This window comes from Nipponia nippon, unplaced genomic scaffold (assembly GCF_047370975.1).
Source record: "Nipponia nippon isolate SJK-2023a ecotype South Korea unplaced genomic scaffold, ASM4737097v1 scaffold_11, whole genome shotgun sequence".
In the NCBI taxonomy this organism is placed as follows: Eukaryota; Metazoa; Chordata; class Aves; order Pelecaniformes; family Threskiornithidae; genus Nipponia; species Nipponia nippon.
Genome location: NW_028262302.1, coordinates 17987714 through 18011219, shown reverse-complemented (window position 1 = coordinate 18011219; position 23506 = coordinate 17987714). Strand labels below are relative to the sequence as shown.

Below are 23506 nucleotides of genomic sequence, written 5' to 3'. Positions count from 1 at the left end.
CACCACCAGCAATATGCAAGGTGTAGGTGGCCTCTGCTTGTGCTCCGGAGGCTCGAATGGGCTACAGCAGGCGTAGGGTAACTAATAGTTAAATCAGATAAAGAATACTTAAGTACCTGGAAAATGATGGTGAAATTCCTGTCTAATTGGTCGATGGCAGACATCCTTGAATCATCTCTATTTAGAGTAACTTTGTTGCGCAGGTCTTCTTTCTACCCAGAATTTTTTAAGCATAACTATGACCAAGATTGTCCTGAAAATGTCACAGCTAGAGCTGGCTGAAATTTGGCTAAGGAGCCAAAAGAAGCAGAAGAGGAATCTGGAAGAAGAAAGATGGTATCTCCACTTTCCGCTTTCTTCCAGCCCTCTAGTCCCATCAGCTCAAGAGGTGCCAACTATTTTAACAGAAGAATTTACAAAGGGCTGTCTTGTTCTCTGAATGTTTTGATGTGCCTGAAGTGAATTTCTGCACTTTAAACAGATGCGTTTGCACCTTCACTGCAATGGGAAAAGCCTAATGACATTATGGTGCCCGATGGCATTTGTAGGTTTTCCAATGAAATAAGAGCATTATTTTGCAAAAGGCACTTTATACGTCTGTTCTCCCCTTTATACTTCATAAGAAGTAGGGAGACAGAGCTATTTTTCTGATCGTCTGCTTTTGCATAGTGAAGGTATTCTTTAATATAAAGAATAGTTAATGGATATATCAGAGAGTTCAAGAACAACTATTTAAAACAAATTCATTTACCATATACATGAATGTTTCAGGCTTAAGAGGACAATGTCAACTTGTAATTGGGGAATTAAAATAAACATCCACAGTATGAGCTTTAGATACAAGGTTTTGCTCATGAGCATTGCTGGATGCACTAGTCATTTTACATTTGTTCCATTTTGTCTTTCTCATGTTCTTGTGTGAGCAGCAAGATAAAACCTATCCTGATTACATCAGGAAAAACCAGGCAAAATGCTATCAAACACAGCAAGACCACAAGAGAGGAGAACGTGTGTCTCCAATCACCACTCAGGTGAAAAACACATTTCAGACAAAATGAGTTCTGTGGCTTTTTTAATATCCTTTAAAAAGGGGTAAATATTACAGGATTATTACCCCAGTACATTGCCTTTTGTCTAGTCATTCACACCTGTGAAAATTGAATGCAAAACCACACGGCTTCACAACATTTAGGAAAGTAGAGAAACACGTACAAAGTATCTTCAGGGTTAAACTGGATAATGGTCCTGTTCACGTAAAAAAGGCCAGATTTTCTTCTCGCTTAGACTAGTGTAAACTGAAGAAATATTTTCCAGGTAGTATGCTATGACTTTTTCTAATTTATCTGACTTTGCTTAGACGCAGTTATCTTTGATAACCAATAGGCTTATACCAATATAAAGCATTACAGAAGAATAATTTTCCTTTAAACTAGTGCATGGAAAGTTAAAAAAAATTCTACTTTTGTATTCTGCAAAGAAAGGCACATATTTGCACATACTTAGAAACTACCACTCAGACCTGCAGGTGGCAAAGCAAGCCAAACAACGCAAACACTTCCATAAGCAAGAGTGAAACGTGGTCATTTGGGAATTTATTTTTTTGGCAAAACACTGTGAAGCATGGCTGGGGAATGTTGTATTTTGAAAGGTGAAAAGGCAACAAGATGCATCTTTTTTCTAATCTATAATGGCTGATGTTTGGTGTTTTCTTCTTACAAAAAATGCAGTCCCTGCCCACGACATACTCAAGTCACTGCTTCATTTTACTTTTTCTTTCCCTCCAAGGCAGGTGGATGGGGATGAACACGAAGAAAACGCCAAGATTACTTCAAAGAGACGCAGCATGCTCAAGGCAGAGCACACCCTCCTCAATACTGACGCTGGGTTAGAGGGTCGGGCAAGAAGGGGACATGCTCCGAGTCCTGCCAGCTCCTCTGTCATCAGTCTGCCACCTCCTCCCAGCTGCACACCACGCCGGCATCCTCCTCGTGGGAGCAGTTGTGTGTGCCGACGTCAGCGTGGTCACACTCCAGCAGTGTCTTCTCCTGCCCGGAGCACTGGACATCATCCAGGAGAATGCGAAGGGAGGTCCCTTCCCCAAATTCTGCCTTCTTGCTGGCCCGCACCACGTAGGGGAAGCCCAGCTGGCGGCACACCACGGCGGCGGCGGCCGAGCTCCAGCCATCATCGCATACCGTGCCCCACTCGCCGTCAATGTAAATCTCCACCCGGCCCCGGCTCCGGCCGCGGCCCCGCTGCTCCATCAGCCGCACGGCGCCGTTCCGCGGCGGTGCAGCCGTGCCGGGGGGTTTCTTCTTCCTGCGCTGCCCCCTCCTCTCTCCTCCCTTCCTGGGCTTGGAGGCCCTGCCGCTTGGCGCTGGGGTGGTGGGTGTCCTGCTTCGGTTCCCCGGCGGCGGCGGGGCTTGGCCCACCCAGTCCACAGCTGGCACGCGGGGGGTTTCGGGGTCTGGCCTGCCTCCCCATGGGGCCTCGGTCGTGGCCTTCAGACGGGGACGTGGCGTTGGTGTTTTCACAATAAGCTCTGTTGGGGCAAAAACCCAGGAAACCATGAGTCTGTCACTCTACAGACACTACTTACAGACAACTGTAGGAAATCAGTGCTGATTTTTTACTTATTTAACTAATTTTTTGGAATTTGCTTACTTGATTCTGTTGAGAAGTGACAACGCTCCTGGTGAGCCAGTATTTCCTCAGCAAAAAATGTCAGCTGCTTTTATTTAGCAGAGAGGACTGCAGGGCTTAATGCCAACTGGTAAGCCTCTCCCAAGAAGGAAACTCCAAGCAGTTTATTGGCAAAACCTCAGCCTGGCCATTAAAGGGTGGGCACTGGAGTTTCACAGTCAGAAGAGGAGTTCCCCACCCTACCCTTCTCCCCCTGCTGAAAGCATTTTAGAGACAGGAACTATTTTTGCTCTTCTCTTCATTACTAATGATTGAAGCGTTACCAGACCAAGAGCGCCGGCCTCCCCACTGGGCCAGATGCTTTATTCAGAGGAGCTGAAATCAGGAACATTCAAAATCAATTCTCTCTGGCAACTGGAATGTGCAAAAGGAACGGAGTTGCCAGGACAACACATAAAACAGGATTTGGGGTTGGGTTTTTTCTTCCTTATGAAAAAAAATAAAAGAGCCTTGAACTCTGAAGAGCTGAAAACTCTTTGCTGTCACAGTTTCCAGGCATTACTGGACTTGCTTATTCACATGTGCTCTATTTTTAGCTTAAAAATAAGTTTTAGCTTGTCAGAAGGAAGCAATTCAGAATTACTCAGAATAACAATCTACTGAGCTGGGACAGTGTCACATACATTTGCCAAGACATCACGACTTTTTGAATTATATCCTAGACTTATCCATTCTCATTCATCATTTGCTTTGTAGTACAGAGACGAGGCAAAATATGACTGTCTTATTTGTGCTTAATATGTGTCCCCAAAAGACAAACCCTTGCAGCAGCCCAGTTTTTCCAAAAAACACTCTTTGGAGAGGAATTGTATTTGTGGAATGAAAATAATTCCCTTCTTTGGAAGTTGAAGCTCTGAAGGCAAGAAACAAATGGGAAAGCCTTACCTGTGCACACCTCAGTTGCTGGAGCCTGATCTGGCAAAGCACTTAAAAATCCTGGAACTCATATAATGTATGTCGGACTGCATGAAAGCTAATGGACACTTGGGAGTGCTTTTCACCTCACTGAATCAAGTTGTTATTATGTATTACTCCTTGTCAAGCTGTTTATTAAATACACTTCCAACAAATGTACTCGTACACCTAATGCAAGCCACATGCCTTGGTGATTCTGCTACCTTCAGACTAAACACTAACCAAAAGTGCAAAATATTTACAGCTATGCGTCCTGTTTGCATGCTTCTGAATCAAAATCTTCATGCTTGGTTTTCACCTACACGTGAATTTAGTTCTTGAGACACTTAGCAGAGTGTCTCCCACTGGGTCTAAGTTTTATTTTATGATGAAAACTTCCTTGTAAACAAACCCAAAAGATTTAGTTATATGTGTAGTTTAAAAATCTGAACTTCTGACTTGCATAGAGAATAATGCATAAGCAGAAACAGACAAGTTTGCTGGCTGAACACGAACCAAGTTACTAACATTTGGAAACGGTGTGCACAGCTTGCAAAGGAGAACATTTCTGAAGATGTGCCGAGTGCTCAGGCATGTCAACAGTCAATAATTAGCCTTAGATCTCGTTCCACCTTAAAGACTCAATCTTGCAAGGTGGTGAGTGCCCTCATTCCTCCTTGAAGTCAAAGCTGTAGGAACTGTCTATGACTCAAATGCAGTGTCACACGATTAATGTAATTAAAAATTAAATAAAAGTGTTCTGACATAAGAGATCCTACAGTAATACTAACTTCACGACAAAGTTGTTAGGGTACTGCTTAGGTACTTACATTTGTAAACAAAATGCACAGGGGAAAAGAAAGGTGATGCTGCCTAATCTAATTGTGAGATCCTAATAGCATATTTAGGGTTTTGCATTTAACATAAATAGTATTTGGCTTGCTGCAGATTCAGCTACCTCGTTAACTGCTTCAGCTTTAGCAACACAATACTTCATTCAGTATGAAGCAATCAAAAAGCCCTGGAGGGTTTGGATAAGCCAAAAGTTCATCTGAATGGCTGATCACACCGATTCCTTTGAGAGCGTTTTCTCATCCCATATTCTCTCGTACAACTAACAGTGACTCAGCCCTCATCTTGCTCAATGAGCTATTTCCCAATCCTTTAGCCATCATCTTCAGCTCCTGAAGTGCTCCTCACTACCTGAAGGCACTGCAAAAAATCACTTATCACTGAAAAGCACCATCGAGCACAGGATCTCAGTACAGAAACAGTTATGGGGAAACCAAGTTGGTGGTAATGAAACAGGTACAATGTAGCATGGAAAAGAGAAAATGTGCAACGGCAGAAACTGCAGAGAAGATTTCGCATGGCCAGGAGAGGTGAAAATATCTTATGCCTTATTTGAACGAATGCTTCAGATCCAAAACAGCTGGTAAGAATTAATTTTGAGGATACTCTGAAGAGCGAAGTCCTGGGTGGTCTCCACGCATACAGAGAGAGCGCGAGCCTGGAGTTTATATTTACTGCCAGCTAACGTGCACCAATAATAAGCAGCAACAGTGACACTTACTCTCCTTTGGCACAAATTGGATGCGCTTGCTTTTTACTTTCACTGGCGATGGCTCAACTCGGCATTTTCCTGGTGGTGCTCTCCTGCGAAAAAAGGGACACGTACAGCGTACAATTAATTCCTTTCCCCTGGCATCGTGAGCCTTTGCTTCCCATTGTTTTTCAATGAATGTAAAGCTCACTGGAAAAAAAAAAAAAAAGTCTGTTTAAATGATCCAAGTAATCTCTTACAGGAGAAAACATAATTAAACAATCACATATCTTCATTGATCAAAGTGCAAATATTCACAAGGCAGTGGAGTCCTCTGGCTGTGTTTTCACTTGCTATTGCTGAATCCATTAAGGAAAAAAACATTGGCAGGTTCAAGCATTACAGCAAGAGATTAACCAAACTGAAAATAAAAATCACAAAACTAGACAGTATATGTTGAACATCTGACACAGAGGTCATGTGTACGCAAGTTTCCAGGCTGTCTTCAGAGAAGCAAAATAACAGACTATTATTTGCACATAAAGCCAAACAAAAGACTCACTCCTACGAAAGTAGTCCCAAAAATGCATTTGTTTCAAGCGAGAGCTCTAAGTGTCTCCTACAGAGGCTTCCTCTTGGAACACCACATTATTTTGACACAAATTTGTTTGCCGTGGAGGTACATCTCACTTCTGAGAAGTTACATCCAGTTCATCATCACTTTTTCCTATGCTGGCTGGCTCGTTAATCTGCAGCCTTCTTCAGAGGTTTTCAAACTGGTTCAGAAATGCATTATGTTTGCGTTTGGAGGGTATAGCTCCTTTGTAATTAGGATTGTTTGCATTTGCATATCTGTGGAAGGCAAAGAGCTCCCCTCTCAACTACTGCCACAGGGACTTTCCCTACTTTTATGAATTTTCCCGAGTTCTTTCTTATTCGTATTGCTGTACTCAACACACCAAAGAAACTTCTTTTTAAACTTAAACTTACGACTTTCTTTTCACTTCTGCTTTCTTTATTTTTGCAAAGGTTGTGTAATACCAGCCTCTTAATACACAGTTTACAGGAACTCTTCCACTGTGTTAGATAATGGAAAATGCTCCTGACAGAGGAGGAGTTGGAGGAAAGCAGGCGGCAGCTCTGGGGGCTGTTTAACTTTGGGGTCTGGTTCCAACATGAAACAAAAAAGTGGTTTGGTTCAAAATGCTCAGATAGCTAAAGCTGTAAATTTAATCCTTTTAAAAATATAAAAGCTACAAAAGTCTCACTCTACATGTCTGGCTGAAAGTATTTTGGTGTTTTGCCAATAATAGTAATGCTTAAAAAACAGGAAGATGGAAAAAACAGCTATACGTCTTCCCATAAAACACAAGTATTCCCTGCCTTGCCCCATCTGAAGATATGCGCCCATGGGATCCAGAAGGGGTAACAAACCATTGTTACAAACCTTGTCCAAACCATTTTTCTCTTTGAAACACAAAAAAAGAATGTACTTTTTGACATTTATCTCTGGTTTGCCAGAGAAAGCACTGCAGGTCACACTGGGTCAGCTGCAGCTGCCTGGGCACGGGGCTCTTATGGGAGATGCAGCCAGCTACAAGGGATGGAGCGGGACTGAGAATAAACACCTTGAGAAAAACTCCCTCCTTCTGGGCAGGAATCTAAAGAAACTTGGCCTGAGAAAGACAAGCCACCCATAAAATACTCCTTTAGCTTTCAGGAACAAATCTCCCAACCCCCATAACACCAACAGGCCCCATAACAAGTTGGTGATCACCAGGCAGCGTAGACTCCCGCGACTTCAGGAGCAAAGCAGACCCCCAACGGGTTGCTCCAGCCATTCCTTGATCAAGTTCTGCAGAAGGGCCCAGCATGGGAGAAGAGCTAGTTAGGCAGTCAGCATCACTCATCACATCCACACCTGGACACACTGCACCACACTTAGGCTTTGCAACAAGAACATCTCATACCTAGAGGTGTCCACCACTTTGTACACCACTCCATGGGGAGCCGTGGCGCTTGGTATGCCGGTAGACATGAAGTAAAGTTCCCCTGGGGAAAAAACCAAACACAGCCATGAAAACTCTCCATGGAGCTTCTGTCCTGTACAGCACAAAGGTGTTAACTCTGCATCAGAGGTCAGAGAGCATCAGGAAACCCAGGACCAATGTGGAGATCTGGCTGCTGGAGGAAACAAGGCAGGTTTGCATTTGGGTTTGTAGTGAGAGTTCATCTGCAGTCCAGTAGCATAAAATACTCCTAGTGAGAGGGAGCTTTTACATATTGTCATGAAATATTATTTGGACAAATTTCCACTGCAGGTTCAGCTGCCCAGACTTTAGCTGTGATCTCAGTCTGATCTGTGTCCTTTAACTTCTCTAATGCAAACCAGTCAAACCCTAAATTCCCTTTGTCGAAATGAAATCAAAGGAAACTAAAAATGTTCACACTGCCTTCTGCTCTTTTGGATGAAGCACTCCTTTGGGGTGAATTACAGAGGAACAAGATTTTGCTTTTGCTTTCTCTAGCACACTCACGAAGTGAGATGCATCTCACATGAAGGGCATTTGGTTCGTCACAGCTCTGTCAGGTCACATGGATAGGGCTCGACCTTCAGCCAAACAATGTCCGTCACCATTTATTTGACTTATTTTCTCTTAACTGCATTTCCATCCTTCTCCTCCTGTTGTGCGGGGGAGGCTGGGATAAGCAGTCCCTCTGGCACGCTTTCTTTTGCCAGCCCAAGTGCTTGAGCAGTGCAATGAAAAGGATCAGAGAGAAAAAATAAATTTGCAATATTAAAAAAAAAAAAAAAGGAAAAAAAGGAAAGAAAAAGAGTCAATGGAGACATGCTTAGTGAGCAAGGCAGATTTCTTTGGGCGTCCTATGGGTACCCCAAGGGGAAGAGGGGAAGCAGCGGAGGGGTCAGAGTGAGCAAAGGAAGATGTGTGCTGGCTGCTGAACCTCCTTCCTCCTCCCTGCTCTCCTGTGCTGCCCTGGCCAAGCTCCTCTGGATGCTCCTGGGCAGAAACCAGCCACCCCTGGCCACCCCTGGCCACCCCTGGCTGGTTTCTTCCTTTTTCTGGTGGGCTCCATTAACCACAGGTCAGCGGCAGCCTTGATCCAAACAGGGATGGGAAACACCTGCGTCTTGCGGTGCAGCGATGTGTGCTTCACATCCCACCCCTCTTTCCTGGAAATTATCAGGCAGAAATATGGATGGTCAGGCCATGAAGCACACAGGTTATGTCACATGTGTGCGCCACAGACATAGCACAGTGCCGGGGGTGTCCCCGACATGTTCAGCTGCCAGGGAATGGGGTTGCTGGCTTCATAATGGCTGTGCAACAGGCCAAAAATACAGGTGTTCCCACCGCATTAACACATCCACCGCACCAGCCGGCTTAACATTCATCACAGCAACAACCCCAAAAAACAAACACTTCCATGAAGAAAAGCTTGTTAAAATAAACTGTGTGATAAACTTGTAAAAAACCAGACTCCCAGCACACCAAAAAGCTGAAAGAGAGGACTGTTCACTGCAGATAAAGAAAACTCACTAAACTCTTATCAACTGATTTCTTTCCATTATAATAAAGTAAACACAAGGCAAATAACTACCTCTGAGAACAGACTCCAGCCCAAATTTCCGCCCAGCTCTATTACACTTAGGCAAAGCACGCGCGAAAAGCGCGGGGCAGAAGAAGGACGGCAGCGTTTCACCCGCCTTTGCACAGACTCTGCCCACAGGCGCAGGACGAGGGAGACCCTGCTCCCCAGGTGCATGAGCAAGGGCTGCAGTTAGCAGCTTGGTACTGCACTTGGCAGCCCTCTGCCTTGGCATAAAGCAGATTTAAACTAAATTTTTCTGATTTTAGGGTAAGATATCCTTCTCACCACAGCACTGCAAACCAGCTCTAGCTTCCATGAACATTAACCATTAAAGAAAATGGATTTTAACTCCAAAAACATAAAATTCCAAAGTCAAACTTTTGAGCTAATACCTAATTTGGATAATTTGCATTTACATCATAAAATTTGCATTTATATGACATGCAACACATGTCGCATTTGTGCAACATCCACACCTGACATAATCTGCAGGAAAAACAGAAGTTTAAAAATTGGGGCATTCTGGAAGCGGGTGCTTGTGACCACAAGCCAGGACCTCCCCACAACGGGGCAGAACACAAACTCCTGCATTGCCGAGTCGCATACGAGGCTACTTAGCAATGGTTGTCCTCTCCCTGTCCCCAGCCAGGAGCTGCACGCTCTGCCTGCCCCGCCGCCAGGCTGGGCAATTAACCATACCCTGGTACAAACAAAGGTAGCGACCACCAGCTTTCACCCCAGGACTCTTTATTTCCTCCTTTTCAAATTGCAGCAGCTCCCTCTTAGAAAGCAAAATGTCTCCAGTCTTAAAAACACAGCTCTGCAAAGCTCCACTGAGACTACATCCTTCAGTCCTATGTGAGGCAAAATCCCAGCTGGCACTAATAAAATATGGGCTTAAGCAGCCTTCTGCTGATGCGTCACTCGAGACATAACGTAGGGCTTTCATTCTGCTTCACCTCGAGAGGTACAAATATTCCAGGCCAAGGTTAGCAGGTTCATAATTACTGTTCATTACATCTGCTTCCCTGTATCCATTAATAACACCGACAGCCTTCCTAACTAGCCAAGAGCACAGACTTACTCTCACTTGGGTATCAGCTTCTCAGCCCCTCAGGGCCTGCGTTCCCCATGGCATGGCACCATGAAGAATGAGGTTTCTTTTCTAATTGTATTTGCCTTCCGCTGTTCCCCATCCCTCCAGACCATAGGTGTGTGGGCAGCAGCACAGCCAGACCCAGTCTTGCAGGGACCTGCCTCTCCAATTCCCCCTGCTGTCACTGCGTGGCACGCTGGCCATTGGAGGAAGTACCTCAAAATTAGGACTGTGACTTTGGTTTGATATTTGGGAGATGCTGGGAATATCACCCACCAGCATTTTAAAGACTGACAGACCTGCCTCTCCATCCCCCGCTGCCTCCCAGGAGCCCTCTCTGACCCCTTCTCTGGTGTTTTAATCCAAAGAGAAACCACAAGCATGCCATTCAGTGTGATATAAAGTTAAAAGATTACCTGCTTCATCTTCAGCAAAAGAGATGATGTATTGATAGTAGTTATTGATAAGCCCAGGGAACATGCATGTTTGTCCCGTCCCCATGCAGATTTCACTGTACTGCCATTCTCCGGTAGCACGATTCTCCTTCAAAGACATCAGGCGCCTGCAAGGCAAAAAAGCACTTGCACCAAGCAACCAAGAAGATGATTTATGAACATTAATCAGGACACCTGGAAGGATGTTTAATGCTTCCTACCCGCATTAGCTACTATAGGAAGTGTAGCTCCTCCAAGAAATAAAAGATTATTAATATTAAAACACATGTATTATGCACCCCTGCAACACCATGTCTTTCAGGGGCAACACAAGCATAAGAAAAAATTGTATGGGAGGGTTTAAGGGATGTCTGGGGGGACTTTGCCAGAAATGCAGAGCACTTGCCTTCACCGCAGCTCTGTGGCCTCTCTCCTGCGCCCAGGAGCAGTGCGTCAGCCGGGGCAGGTGGCATGTGGGCTGCGTGCGAGAGGCCGGGGAGATGCACATACAGCAAAGGCAGAGTAGGTGGGGGGAAAACAAGGCAGTCTCACGCCTGCCTCATCACAGGTTTGTAGCAGACTCACTGCTGGACAATGTTTTTTTTTTCTTTCAATATCTTTGGTGTCTGGAAACGTTGCATCAGAGTGGGGTTTTTTTTAGGATGCATTCGAATGCTTTTTTACACCACTTCCAGGACTTTAAATGAACATCATATCATTGCCTCTTTATTTGTACTGGCACGGTGTGCCTTAGCAGCATCGACGGCTGCTGGAATGCAAAGATTGCATTCCTGCACAGCACCATGGACTAAAGGTTATATAAAACATGCCACGTGAGCCCTCTGTACTGCGCAGTCAGGCTTCGCCAGTGCTTGCAACCAGCAAGCAGCAGCATATCCTCGGTGCTTATACTGCACGAGCACTCGCAGGCAGGCGTAGTATCGCTGGAGGACTTTGGCAGGGGGTATAATGAGTACCTGAAGTATTTACTTACCCACTCATGAAATCACCAAATATGTACAGGCCATTCAAGTTTGGAGACTCGCAACCCCGATAGACGTAGCCTCCCGTAACGGATTTCCCCATTTTGTGTGGATACGCGTAAATTGGAAGCACATCATCTGTAGCGGAGAAAAGATCTGTGACTTGCCTTGTTTTATACATGATGCAGAATAGTTGTTTATCTAGCTGTAGCTGTTTATCGAGATAGTTCTGAGACTAGCACGATATGATCAGGTTCATTTGAGCACCTTAATTAAATGAAGTGCCGATGGAGTCATATTTAGTTTGATTTTCACCTTTTCAGAACCATGTTCGATTGCCCTGTCCAGCTGACTGTGCTAAGCAAGGACAAGCCAGCTCAGCGAGACTGCTTGCTCTTTCACTTGCAATATAAGCTGAATCTCTGATAAGCCTGAGTGCTCTCTATCACCTACACACCTCACCATTCTCCTGAGCCCTTCTCCTCCTGCCACAACCAGGTCTGTTAGTGCTGCTTCTGGCCCATTTCTACACAGCCTGGCTGGTTTTGCTATGAATTTGCAGTTTACTCTTAGAGTCACTGCACCCACGCAGGACATATTTGCCCAATGCAGCTTTGTTTCAGTGGTGAAAGGGAAAAAAGAGATGGGTAGCTCCAGACTGCAGGCACTGATGAAAAGATATGTCAGCGCAAATAGCTTCTGTTTCTCCGAGACAGGGGAGCTTAACCTGAAAGGGCCATCAAATATTTATGGTATGGCATAGGGAAGATGTAGTAGTGGCATATTCATTGTAAAATGTAAGTTAAAACACAAGACAGAGGCAAAATAGAGGGGGATGGCCTGATTCTGAGGGTCCTCATTGGATGCTTCCTCCTTTTCTTTTGAAACTCCTGGGTTATAGGTATCTCCTCGTGGTACCCACCCCTCCTCGTCCTCACAGCCTTTCTCCCTGCCCATGTAGCAGATGCCTCAAGCAACAAACCCCGCAGCTCCACCAGCGGGGAACTTGCACCAGGGGCATTTCATCTAAAGCAAGTGTTTTCTACACTGCAGCTGCACTTATCATTTTAAAGGGGCTGTGACATTTCACTGTTCTAACAAAAGGGTCTCTAAAGGCAACAGAAATTGTTCCGAATACCCAGAGACCTCAGTAAAGTGCTTGCCATGAACGCTCACGCAGGCACTGTCACACAGGAGAGCACTAAACGGGCTCTCTGACAACTGCTTCAGCAAAGGGAGTGCAAAAAATTCCGCTCCCTGCTCTTGAAATTTTTATAAAAAACACTTAATCACTACCACTGTACTTGTAGCTAAGTTAATAAAAGGAAGGAAGTTAAACAACACCACATAGCACATAGAAAAGGAAAAAAATCAGAATCTCAGCTAGTGCAAATCAGTGCCAGCCCACTGCCCCCCTGGATCTCTGGGGAGACACTCCAGCACAAGATGTGGTCCACATCTGACCTTACAATACAATCCACTATGACTTCACCTGTGCACTGGAATTTAGACAGCCAGCAAATACCCTGAATCCAGGTTTGAAAAGTAAAAAAAAAAAAAATTAAGGTTTTCCTTTTTGGCATAGCTAAAATAAATAAAAATACACTGTCATTCCGTTACCTGCAAAGCAGGCAGGCTGCATACTGACATAGGCTGGCCAGCTTACACAACATGTTTCTTTCTTTTTTTTTAAATAAGAACACTACTTTTGAGTTATGAAGAAAAATACAATTTCTCCAAATCTTTCTCACTTCTTCAGGACAGCTTATTTTATGTAGAAAAGATGAGATTGTCCCCCTAAATCACAGTATCATCAAGCAATTTGACTAACAACACAGATCGCCTAGAAAAACAACAGCTAGCATGTTTCATTTTCCTCCTAATTCAAAAAGGGTAACATTTGGACTTTCAATGTTTATCCCCAAGTCAGCTTCCTTCTAGACTGAGACTGCATAGATTTACATCTCACAAGTGCATGTCTTCCACCAGGCAGCCAGGCTTTGAAGGCAGGAACTAAAAATGATGGCGCAGAAAACTGCACAGTGTGAGACACAGGTAATTTAGAGAGAACATCTATTTACCTATTGAAGAATTGGTGCAAAGTTTTTTATCGTAGCAGCTGAACCCTTCCCTCGCCCTCCAGCCGTAATTTTTCCCTTTCTCGACGATGTCGATTTCTTCGTATTTATTCTGCCCCACGTCTCCACAGAAGAGCCGCCCTTTCCCTTCCTTGGTGCGAGGCTCGCCCCTATCGAAAGAGCAGCGCCACATATTTCTCACTCCGTATGCATAAATTTCGGGTCGAGCCTTGGGATCATTGAGAAATGGGTTGTCAGGAGGGATTCGGTACAGAGGCCCGCGGTCATTGTGGTTCACATCAATCCGCAGCACTTTGCCCAGCAGGGTTGATCTGTATTGGGAGAAGAAAGGAAAAAAAAATAATAAAGAAATGAAACTAGACCTCGGTTAAACATACATTCTTGCTCAGAGATGGGTTTTTGGTAAGTCTAGGGTTTCATTCTTTCTGGTTTGGAAAAGACAAGCCTTTAAACATCTCTGAAAAAACCAACCATTTCAAGACCATATCATTTGTCCCAGGCCACTGAACAGCCTTCAGGTGGCACTGACTTCCCACGACCCGCTGCCCCACGGACACACGCTCATGGCTTGGAGCTGCTGTAGGGATGGGTCCACTCTTCCCATTTCATAGACCCCCCCTCTGCTTGCAGAAAACTGGGCTCCGAGCAGACAGCTGGAAGGCTCAGTGAGCTGTCGCTGCTCACAGGGAAAAAAGGCACATCTCGATAACCTCCCCTAAGGAAACCGGAGTTACACGGGAGGTCTATGTGCCCACGTGTGTGCACATCATCAGTGCAGGTGTTAGGCAAAAAGTAAACCCGAGACAGAAAAACCCCCTCAATTTACCTCCCCCAGTTTCTCTTCTCAACCCAAGGGTGATGGGGGGGGGACACAGTGCACACAAGGTTTTAGGGGCTCTCACTTGTTCTGGGCGTTTCCAAAGGTCCCAAAAGGATCCCCAGCCATGCCTCCGTCTCCAGTAAATATATAGAGATACCCATCATCTCCAAAGAGCAGCTCTCCTCCATTATGGTTGGAAGCAGGTTCTTCTATTTCCAGGATTATCCTAACCGAAAAGAAGGAGGAGGCATCACCTACAGCACAAGCCGTAAGCAAACGGCAGAGCAATGTTGGCCCTGAACGGCTACAGATCAGTCTTGATGCAAATTCCTCCATATCCACATTACTGAATTTTACTTGGACATAACTGATTTTCTAACCTTAAATAATTCCAACATATTTTCCAGATTACAGAAACACCAAATTGTGTAATAAGGAAAATCTGGGAAACCACATGACAGAATACACTTTTAATTAATTATACTCTTCCTCTGATTCTTCCTTCCTCCTTGTTAAACCTCTTTTTTTCCTTTTTATTTTTTTTTTTAAGAAAAGGCATCTCAGCTTAAATCTGATTGCAAATTGCAAGAGAAAGGACTCCAGTCCAGCTGTGCATCTGTACAGCATTTGCCACAATCCTGACAGGCGCTTTCAAGGCAAACCTAAAACTTTTCAAACATTAAGTAATAGTTAAATTCTTAAACAGACAAGAATCCTTAAACGATAATTACATACACAGGACTTTACAAGCTTAAAGAGTGGTTAAAAGCAGCCCTACCAACAAATAACCGTTTTGACAAAGGTTATTCAAAGCACTACCGACAACCTTTACCTTCATTTTAAAACCCCTCTCTTACTTTTATCTGTTTATTTTACACACCTAGCATCCCTTTCATAGTAAGAAAAGGGTGAAATATATAAAAGTATAACTCTATAGAAAGGTAAAGCCACAAATACATGCAGTGGAGGTTCCCAGGTATAATAACTGAAGTTTATTTTACTGCAGCTTCTAAAAAAGTCCAGATTTCATGCTGGCAGTGCCTCTTAATAGCTGCAAAACCAAATTATAATAATCACTTATAACACCTCATTTTTAGCCAGTTTTTTTCCCTCCTGAAAGTACCGATAGTTTGTGATCGGATTGTAAATTGTGGGAAGGAATCCAGCTATGTAATTATTCTGTCACTTGCTGCTAAACATCACCACTTCTGAGCTAAGGTAACCGTGCGTGAGCGCACAGGCTCCAGCCGGCAGCAGGAGTGAGGGAGGATCACAAAGGTGAATCCTCCTCAGCCTCCCAAAGAAGATGGAAGAAAACAAAACACACTGAGCAAAAATCTGCAGGCAAACAGCCGTACGCCTTCCTGCTAAGGCAAGGCCCACCACGTGTCGGCCGAAGCTGCCTCTTGGGCAGCATCTCAGGATGAAGTCAGTGGGAGCCCTGCCTACACAAGCACAACAGGACCACAATTTTGTTTTCTTAAGCTTTTGCCGTACTAACCATCAGCTAAATAAGCACAGAAAATGTTACAAACGTAGAGCCTGAGGATTTTTAAACAAGACAGCTCATGGGCCTTGACATCTGCAGGTTTAAGCTCCTGACTTGCTTTCCTGAGGACCACCTTTGAATTCCCCTTACCTGTCATCTACAGCGCTCCTTACACTGAATTGCTGTCACTGCTTTATAAAGCAGCATCCCCTTTCTATCATTAGGCTACGGGCATTTTTGAGCTAGAATCATCCCCTGCCGAGTACTTGGAAAGCCCTTATATAATCCATGTAACAAAGCAAAAATCCTAACATTAATAATATCCAAGGGTCTCTTAACACACTGGTTCTATTACGTGGTTCTGCACCAGGTTATAAATCTATAGACTGTCTCCACAAACAAACCTCTAATTATCTGTGCATATTAATGTGGATCAACTGCAGGATCAGACTCAAACAAATGAAATTTCCAACCAAAATGAACTCAGTAATAGCATAGTGGTTTGCATTTTATTTAATTTGATATTAAATTTGTAATATCACAGGGTTAAGCTGTCATTCAGATAAAGAAATGTGGGGCCAAATCCGTCTTTGTTCCGGTACCCCTGAGTTTGTTTATACTGATTTTGGAAACCTTTGGCTTCGGAATGAATTTCACTCATGCTTTGCAGAAGTCTATTTTAAAGGGTAATAATTACAACACCAAAAAAACCCCAACCAAAAACCAAATCCCAAAATACTAACTGTAAATCATGTTTAATCAATGTTCAGTTAAATCTTCTGACATACCAGAACTGAGAAATATAAATATTTTATCCCTGAGCACTTGCAGTTCATCCATGGAGGACTTGCATATTCTCTGTCTCAGTAAGCTAGACATGGACTTGGACTAACTTGCTACCACACTGGAATGCAAGAACAATATTAAGCTAAATAAGTCTCATTCATTAACAGCCTTCAAAAATGCACAAGCTGCCCCCGAGATCTTAAATACATTTGCCAGAGAAACGTGTGTACAATACCTTTCGGAACCATGGTCCAAAGCATTCATGTCAGCAGGAGAAATTCTGAACTCACTGATTCGGATTCTCTCTTCATAACGAACTTCAACTGAATAGTAGACATACACTTTACCATTAAATTTGAATTTAGGATGGAAGACAATACCTAGAAAACCTCTCTCATCTCCTTCCCAAGGTGAGGTAAGTACGGCTTCGCTGATGTTCAGAAATGGCTTTTCGAGCCTGGATCGATCGGGGAGGTAGGTCCACACCAGGCCAACCTGCTCCGCAATGAAGAACCTGTGGGTGCCATCGTTGGCGTGCACCATCGCAACGGGATTGCGCAGCCCGTTGGCGACCTCCATGAGGCAGAGCTGGAGACAGCCCTCCGTGTCGGCGGTCACTAACCCCAGGTTTTGGTTAAGGTTCTGGTTAGTCAGCAGGTGTGGAAAACAGTAGTCTGTGTCCTCCAAGGACAGGTAGCGGCAGAATTTTGCCATGTTGTTCTCCAGTGCAATTAACTCTTGGTCTGCAGAGAGATAGCGAAAAATGGAGCGGCATTTTTGCCACACTTGCAGGCAATAGTCTTGGCAAAGTCCTGGTATCGTCCGCACGGGGGTGGAGGGATCCTCAGCGTCGTACAAGTGAGCTGCATATGGAGAACATTCCTAGAAGGAGAGAGAAGAAGCCTTAAGCCGTTTCTTACACCAGATTTGAAACAGCTGAGCAGCAATACTAATTGGAGAAATTTCACCTTAATTACAACATATGTTGTGGTTTATTCTGAAGATATATTAACACAGGAAAAGATCTTAGAAAGGAGGTTTATCTCAGCATTCACGGAAATGATCTTCAATATTCCTAGTGAAAGCTGGCTTCCTCATGCTGTTTTTCATTTATTGTAACCATAGCACTAATGCAAGAAAACCAGTGATGACACATGTCTTGCTACATCACCTGGCAGACTGTACTGGGGAAAAAGAGACTTTCCTATCTTGGATGCTCTGATTTTATCTATGAAATAACGAGCAGATTCAGCACAGCACGGCAGCGAAACCAAGGAGTTAGCTAAGAAGATTCAGGTTTTGCATCTCCAGGATGAGGAGGGAACGGGAAAGGTTGGCGGGGCAAAAGCCTGTGACTTCCGTACCTTGTCATCCGACAATCCAGACATGCACCTCAAACAGAGATGTAATTAACAGGTTGGAAGGAGTGGGATGAGAAAGTGTAGGAAGAGTGCAGAAGGACACCCGTCCTTTGTACCACGCAGTGCACCCAGCCCTGGGATCCTATCGCTGCATACACCAGTCTTGCTCGGGTCCAACTGCCTTTGCTGGTGGATATTTGCCTACAGACGCTTTATATACCTGATTAGAAGTGGTGAAATGAATCTCATGATCGTGACGCTGGTCACCAAGTTCTGCGGGGGATGCTCAGGCTACAGAATTTCAGACAGTGAGCAGCAAAAGGCCATAATCCAGGCAAGGTCCACCGGCAGCGGCTGCAGCACAACCCTAGTCTATGGGAGGCCCAGCCTTGGAAATCTACCTAAGGACTGAATCAAGTTCACATAGTTCATTGTATTCGCCACTATGAGAACTCTGACAGGCACATTTTCCTTATGTAAAAAGCCACTGCAATCCAGTAAAACTGTCTGTAAATTACGAACTGACCAAAGCGACTCAGTTCTGCTTTGCAAGGACTTTTCCTTGTAATAAACGCACAATATTTTCCAGTTGCAATGCATCTTCCCGACAAGCATCTCAAAAGCGCTCTCCAAATAATGTAACATGACTCAGTGCAGGCTGCTATTTTCACAGGGCAGATAAAGAACTGAGGAAAGAAAGGTAGAAAGAGAAACTATCCTTCTTGAATAAATTCCGCATTGTTAATGCCTAGATGGCATTTCTTCCAAGCAAAACCAGCTTAGTTAAAAAAAAAAATATAGGGAGCTGTTTCTAAATCTATGGGGAGCTATTTCCTAATGCAGATTACAGCACTATTCAATAGCTGAAAAGACATAACATCTGAGATACTGAAGTATTTAAATTAGCTGATAAGTACACACAATATTTAATTTTTATTTTATTTTCCATTACATACCATAATAAACTGAGAGGCCATATAACAGATCATTAGTGCACAATAAGCTTTCCTCCTGGAATATCAAGCCATTCATTGCAAAATGAAGGTTATTATGCCTTCAAATGAGCAGCAATTAATGTGGTAAAAAGGAGACTGCGCGTGACACAAAACACTGAAATTACGCGGGCAGATTGGGTAACGGCACTCAGCTCGGTTACACGAGGTGTGCCAGGGACAGAAAGAGCCGGAGCGTTTGCCCATGCAGTTGTTACGACTGAAAATTTGGCCTCAGAAAACAAACTGAAATGAGACAGAAAGGGAATGTGAAGGCAGGGCTGGATGGGAGCTCAGTCGGTTTCTGCCTACCGAGGTTTCACATTCAGAGAGAGGAAGACCAGCGCTTGAGTACCGGGGTGTAGCTGGTTCTCTGAAAGCCTCTTTCAGAGCAAGCGGTGATCTCGGGCATTATAAAGCAACGTCCTGGCTTCAGCATCGGGATTAAAAATAGCAGAGAGGTATGGTTTGCCTGTCCCTTTGCCGCTGCAGGCTGCTCACCCCAGCCTCAGGTGTGTTTGAATAGCAGACAGCGTTGTGGATGACTTCTTCACTCCTTACCACGTTCCTGGTGGCATATGGCTATTTACAGCAGCATTACGCTGACAGTGATGTTCAGAGGTCTACCACTAGCCAGACAGTACCCAAGCATGTGTCTAGGGTATTTTCCAGCCACCTTTGGAATATCTTCCAACTTCTATTCCACAAGAGATGGAGCCTTACTCCTGATCCTGAATTTCTCTGCTTCTGAAGTAAATGTTGTGGTCCTTTACCCTCCACGTCGTCTTGTCACATTCACTAACTCAAAACACCAAGAAACTCCACACTCGGTTCCAGCCCAGCATCACTAGTAGATCTAAATTCTCATTTCCAAATGACATGGTCTGTTCATTCATTTTAAACTATGATGTGGTCCAAAGACCAAGGAAACTAACGGGCAGATGATCAGCAACTTCAGTAGGGCTGGAACAAGCTCGCACTATGAAAATAACTCATCAGAAAATAAAACAAGTCACATTAAGACAAGTTAGCCAAATCCATCCTATCTGTTCCAGGAATTCAGAGGCAGCTATTTATCTGAGGAATTGTAACAGTCTGAATTTGAACGAACACCCACATCAAACAATGGCTTACTTACTGCTGCTATCAGCCCAGAGGAAGCAACGGGACTGCTCAGGAAAGCGTCTAACTTGCACGTAATCCCTGACCTTCCCTGTCGACCTCCATCTGGAAACTCAAGCCTTTAAGCAAGCTGTTCCCCGAGAAGCAGAACAAGGCATCTGCTCTCCCGCAGTCTTGTGTCCTGCGTCCCACCGCACAATAATCCGCATCCACACACGTCCCCTGAGACCCGCTGCCCCCATCAAATTACCCCCGGGTGTCGAGGCCGTGGGGCAGGCAGGGGGATGTCCCACCGCAGCCCTCCTCTCCCCCACGGCCAAAGGCACCCTCTCAGCCTGCATCTGGGTGGGGGAAAACCCTATTTTGGGGCAGGGGGACCATGGGCAGCACTGAGGGAAGGATGTTTCTGCTCTTCCACAAGGAACAGAAACAGCACCATGTAGCAAATCACAATTTAAGAGAAGGTAGGAGTCCCTACCACAAGAACAAGCCGAACACTTGTCAAAATAATTCGATCACATTTGAGAGAAATCACAAATTGTGAGCAGAAAGAGACAGAAGTGTGCTGAATAAGTCACAGAAACCCACTTATTAATTCAGGTCTAGGATATAAATTGTATATATAACCAATGAATGGAAGCAGAGCGTTCTGGAGTGATTGCAATGCCTGAACTTCCATTTCGTGCTTGCGTGGCCAGAGGCGGTGGTGTGTAGCCGCATCTGGGCTGGTGATGCACTGAGCTCATCAGAACATTTCAGTGAATCATTTTTCCCACACTGAAATATTTCACTGCTTCTGAACAAATTTTCAATGGTTGGGTTTCTGATGTACACAGGAGACTTACTTATCGCTTCCAGAGGCAGAAGAAGTGCTTAGCAGGCCCTGCTAATGGGTTTCCTATCTGCAAATGGACTTTTGGATACCACTTATTTCAGGAATATATTCAAAGGTTTTTTGCTTCCAGTACAATGTGAGATGAAATAAAGGTCAGATCTCTAGAAGCTGTTGTGGAAAAGGGTTGGCTTTCTCTTCGTGCTTTCAGGAACACAAGAGGTACCCTGCAAAATGCTAAGAGCGGGATTTCTGAAAAGCGACTTTGATCCCATCTGAGCACAGCAGACGAGCCTCCACTGTCTGAATTAATTTGAGATTTACACTTGCACAGCACAGAGCTGCCACTGCTCTGTCTCACGGGCATTTTCATACATATGAGGCCACCGCTGATGATCGGGTCAGACGCTTTGCTCTGCGCAGAAGGGGATCATCCTGTTATCATATCTGGCCACAGAACATCAACTCCAAGTAGAAATTTCCCCCGTGTGGGATGGCCACCACAGAGGTTTCTAGGCCACATCCTCAGGCATTACTCTGCACCCATCATCAAGACTGTTAGCACCTGGCACACGCTAAAAGCATCTCAGGATGCTGTAACCCAGTACAAAAACCCACCTGATCCCATGAGTGGGGCGTAACAAGGAGCATGTTTTGGGCAGGCTGGTCCCCTCCTGGGTGTCTTCACCAGGTCCAAGGATCTAACCCTGGCAGGGTGAGGGGAGTCTGCAAATTGCAACTGCCCACAGACCCATGTCAGAGCACCGCTGCTCATAAATTAAAGCAGAACAACATCCCTGTTCCTCTTTCAAACACCTGCCAAGGGTGGAAAAGTCCACTGGGAAACCTAATGATGGACAGTTGCTCCTGAAAGTGCCTGGGAGCACACGTTCAGGCTGCTGCACTAATCCCTGATGCACCCATATGTGGGCCAGCGCATCCACGCCTGGGCCCAGGCACTAACACCATGGCTGATGCACCTGTGTGGGGGCCCGTGTACCCCTGTCTGGGCCGGGCACTAACGCCACGGCTCACACACCCCGGGCTGCCCAAAGCCCCTGGTGCAGCCCTGCACGGGTGGAGGCAGTCGTTCCTGGGCTGCTGTGCCCATGTCATGGCTCATGCATCCCTGTGAGGTCCAAAACACCTCTGCCTGGACCAGTGCACCCTCCACGGACCAATGCACCCACGCCCGGGCTGAGGCACCCATACCTGGGCCAGAGCACCCTGCGTGGCCAAAGCACCGCGCAGGGGCTGAATCCCTCTGCGCGGCTGATGCCCCCTGCGCGGCTGAAGCCCCCCGTGTGGCTGAAGCCCCCGCTGCAGCAGAAGCCCCGGGCAGCCCGGTGCGGCGGGCGGGCCGGGCCGCCTCACCTGGCAGAGCAGGTCCTGCAGGTGCCCGGCGCAGGCGGCGTAGGTGGGCCCGTCGAGGCGGGCGCTGAGGCGGTAGAAGCGCTGGAGCAGGGCGCGGTCGCGGCGCGGGTCGCAGCAACCGAAGTCGGCGTAGCGCCGGCAGAAGGCGAGGCCCCGCGGCGGCCGGAACGGCGGCTTGAAGTCCAGGCACTGCGGGTGCGGCCGCGCCGGCCCCGGGGCCAGCGCCGCCGCCAGCAGCAGCGCCAGCGCCGCCCGCGCCCCGCCGGGCTCCGCCGCCCCGCGCAGCCCCCGCATGGCCGCTCCGCGGGCGCGGAGGGCGGCGGCTGCCCCCCGGCCCGGCTGCGCGGAGCCTCGGCCGGCCCCGCCGCGGCAGCAGGGGCGCGGAGAGCGACCGCCCCGCCGCCGCCGCCGCCGCCGCCGCCGAGGAGGAGGAGGAGGACGGGCGGCCGCGGGCTCTGGGCGCCGGCTCGGCAGCGCCGGGCGCTGCGGGACGCGGCTGCGTTCACAGCACGCTTACGCCTCGGCGGTGGTTTCGGAAAGGCGTTCGCAGTCTGGTTCCAGCCCGACCGCAGGCTGGCAGGTGCTTGGCTGCGTCGTCGGCGCAGGGGCCGTGCTGGAGCAGGTAACGCTGGGATGGATCCCGCTGGAAACGAGCTCCTTAGGCTGACTCCTCAAGCGTTGGCTGCTGGGCTGGGTTCTGTCGTTGAATCTTTTGTATGACCAAAATACGACAGATGATAGCACTCTGAGTTTATACGGCTGACGGACATATTTAAAAACAAGGAAACTTAGCTTTGGTACAACTAGTGCTTCTACATCCTTTGGCAATCCCATCCTGGGCTGAGGTTCTGGTTACATTCAGCTTGGAGGCTGGAAAGGAGAGGTCTGGCGTAGCCTTTACACCGAGTGGCCCTAGATAGCCCGGGTGACACATTCCCCCTTATGAAGATACTCCTCCAGTCAGAACGGTGCTCCCTCCACGCTGCCCAGGCCCTCCCTGCCCAAACAAAATGAAACTGCTGATGATACCTTCCTTACCTTAAAGTGCTTCAGGGCATACCCTGGGACAATAATTACTCCAAATGCTGGGGTTTTGTGTATCATATAGCATATCATATGTGATGTGATCAGCTAGTACGATCGAGTCCCATGTAGATGGTACTTTTTTGCTGTTAAACACAGCTAGCCACAGTGCATTATGTATTTCAATATTAACGTGCAGACTGCCCATAAAAGACAAAGAATGTGGAGTTCATGCTGATATGCTATTTTTGACTCCTGCCTCGAGACCAAAGAACTGCTGTACAGTGCATAGAGACTGTAAAATCACTGCACGGCTTGGAACAGCCTGTCAGGAGACCATATG

The 23506-nt window shown here is 46.2% G+C and overlaps 1 protein-coding gene across 1 annotated transcript; it reads right to left on the bottom strand.

Annotated features, from left to right (window-relative positions):
- Nucleotides 1–1055: 1055 nt before the first annotated feature.
- Nucleotides 1056–22434, bottom strand: HHIPL1 (HHIP like 1). The gene is made up of 9 exons (XM_087746994.1): nt 22141–22434; nt 16695–17341; nt 14267–14410; nt 13347–13675; nt 11277–11403; nt 10265–10410; nt 7111–7192; nt 5171–5253; nt 1056–2542 (listed from the first exon to the last, which is right to left on the bottom strand). Exons 1-9 carry the CDS (start codon nt 22432–22434, stop codon nt 1941–1943), a joined length of 2454 nt encoding a protein of 817 aa, XP_087603120.1. The 3' UTR covers nt 1056–1940.
- Nucleotides 22435–23506: the final 1072 nt, after the last annotated feature.

Bases quoted from the DNA above. Each gene is read 5' to 3' on its own strand.
- HHIPL1 (XM_087746994.1), bottom strand. From the start codon at position 22,434: ATGCGGGGGCTGCGCGGGGCGGCGGAGCCCGGCGGGGCGCGGGCGGCG. The intron at 11,404-13,346 runs GTAAATAGATGT...TCTCCGCTACAG, and splicing joins TTGCACCAATTCTTCAATAG to ATGATGTGCTTCCAATTTAC. The intron at 7,193-10,264 runs GTAATCTTTTAA...TTTTTTCCCCAG, and splicing joins TTTTGCTGAAGATGAAGCAG to GGGAACTTTACTTCATGTCT.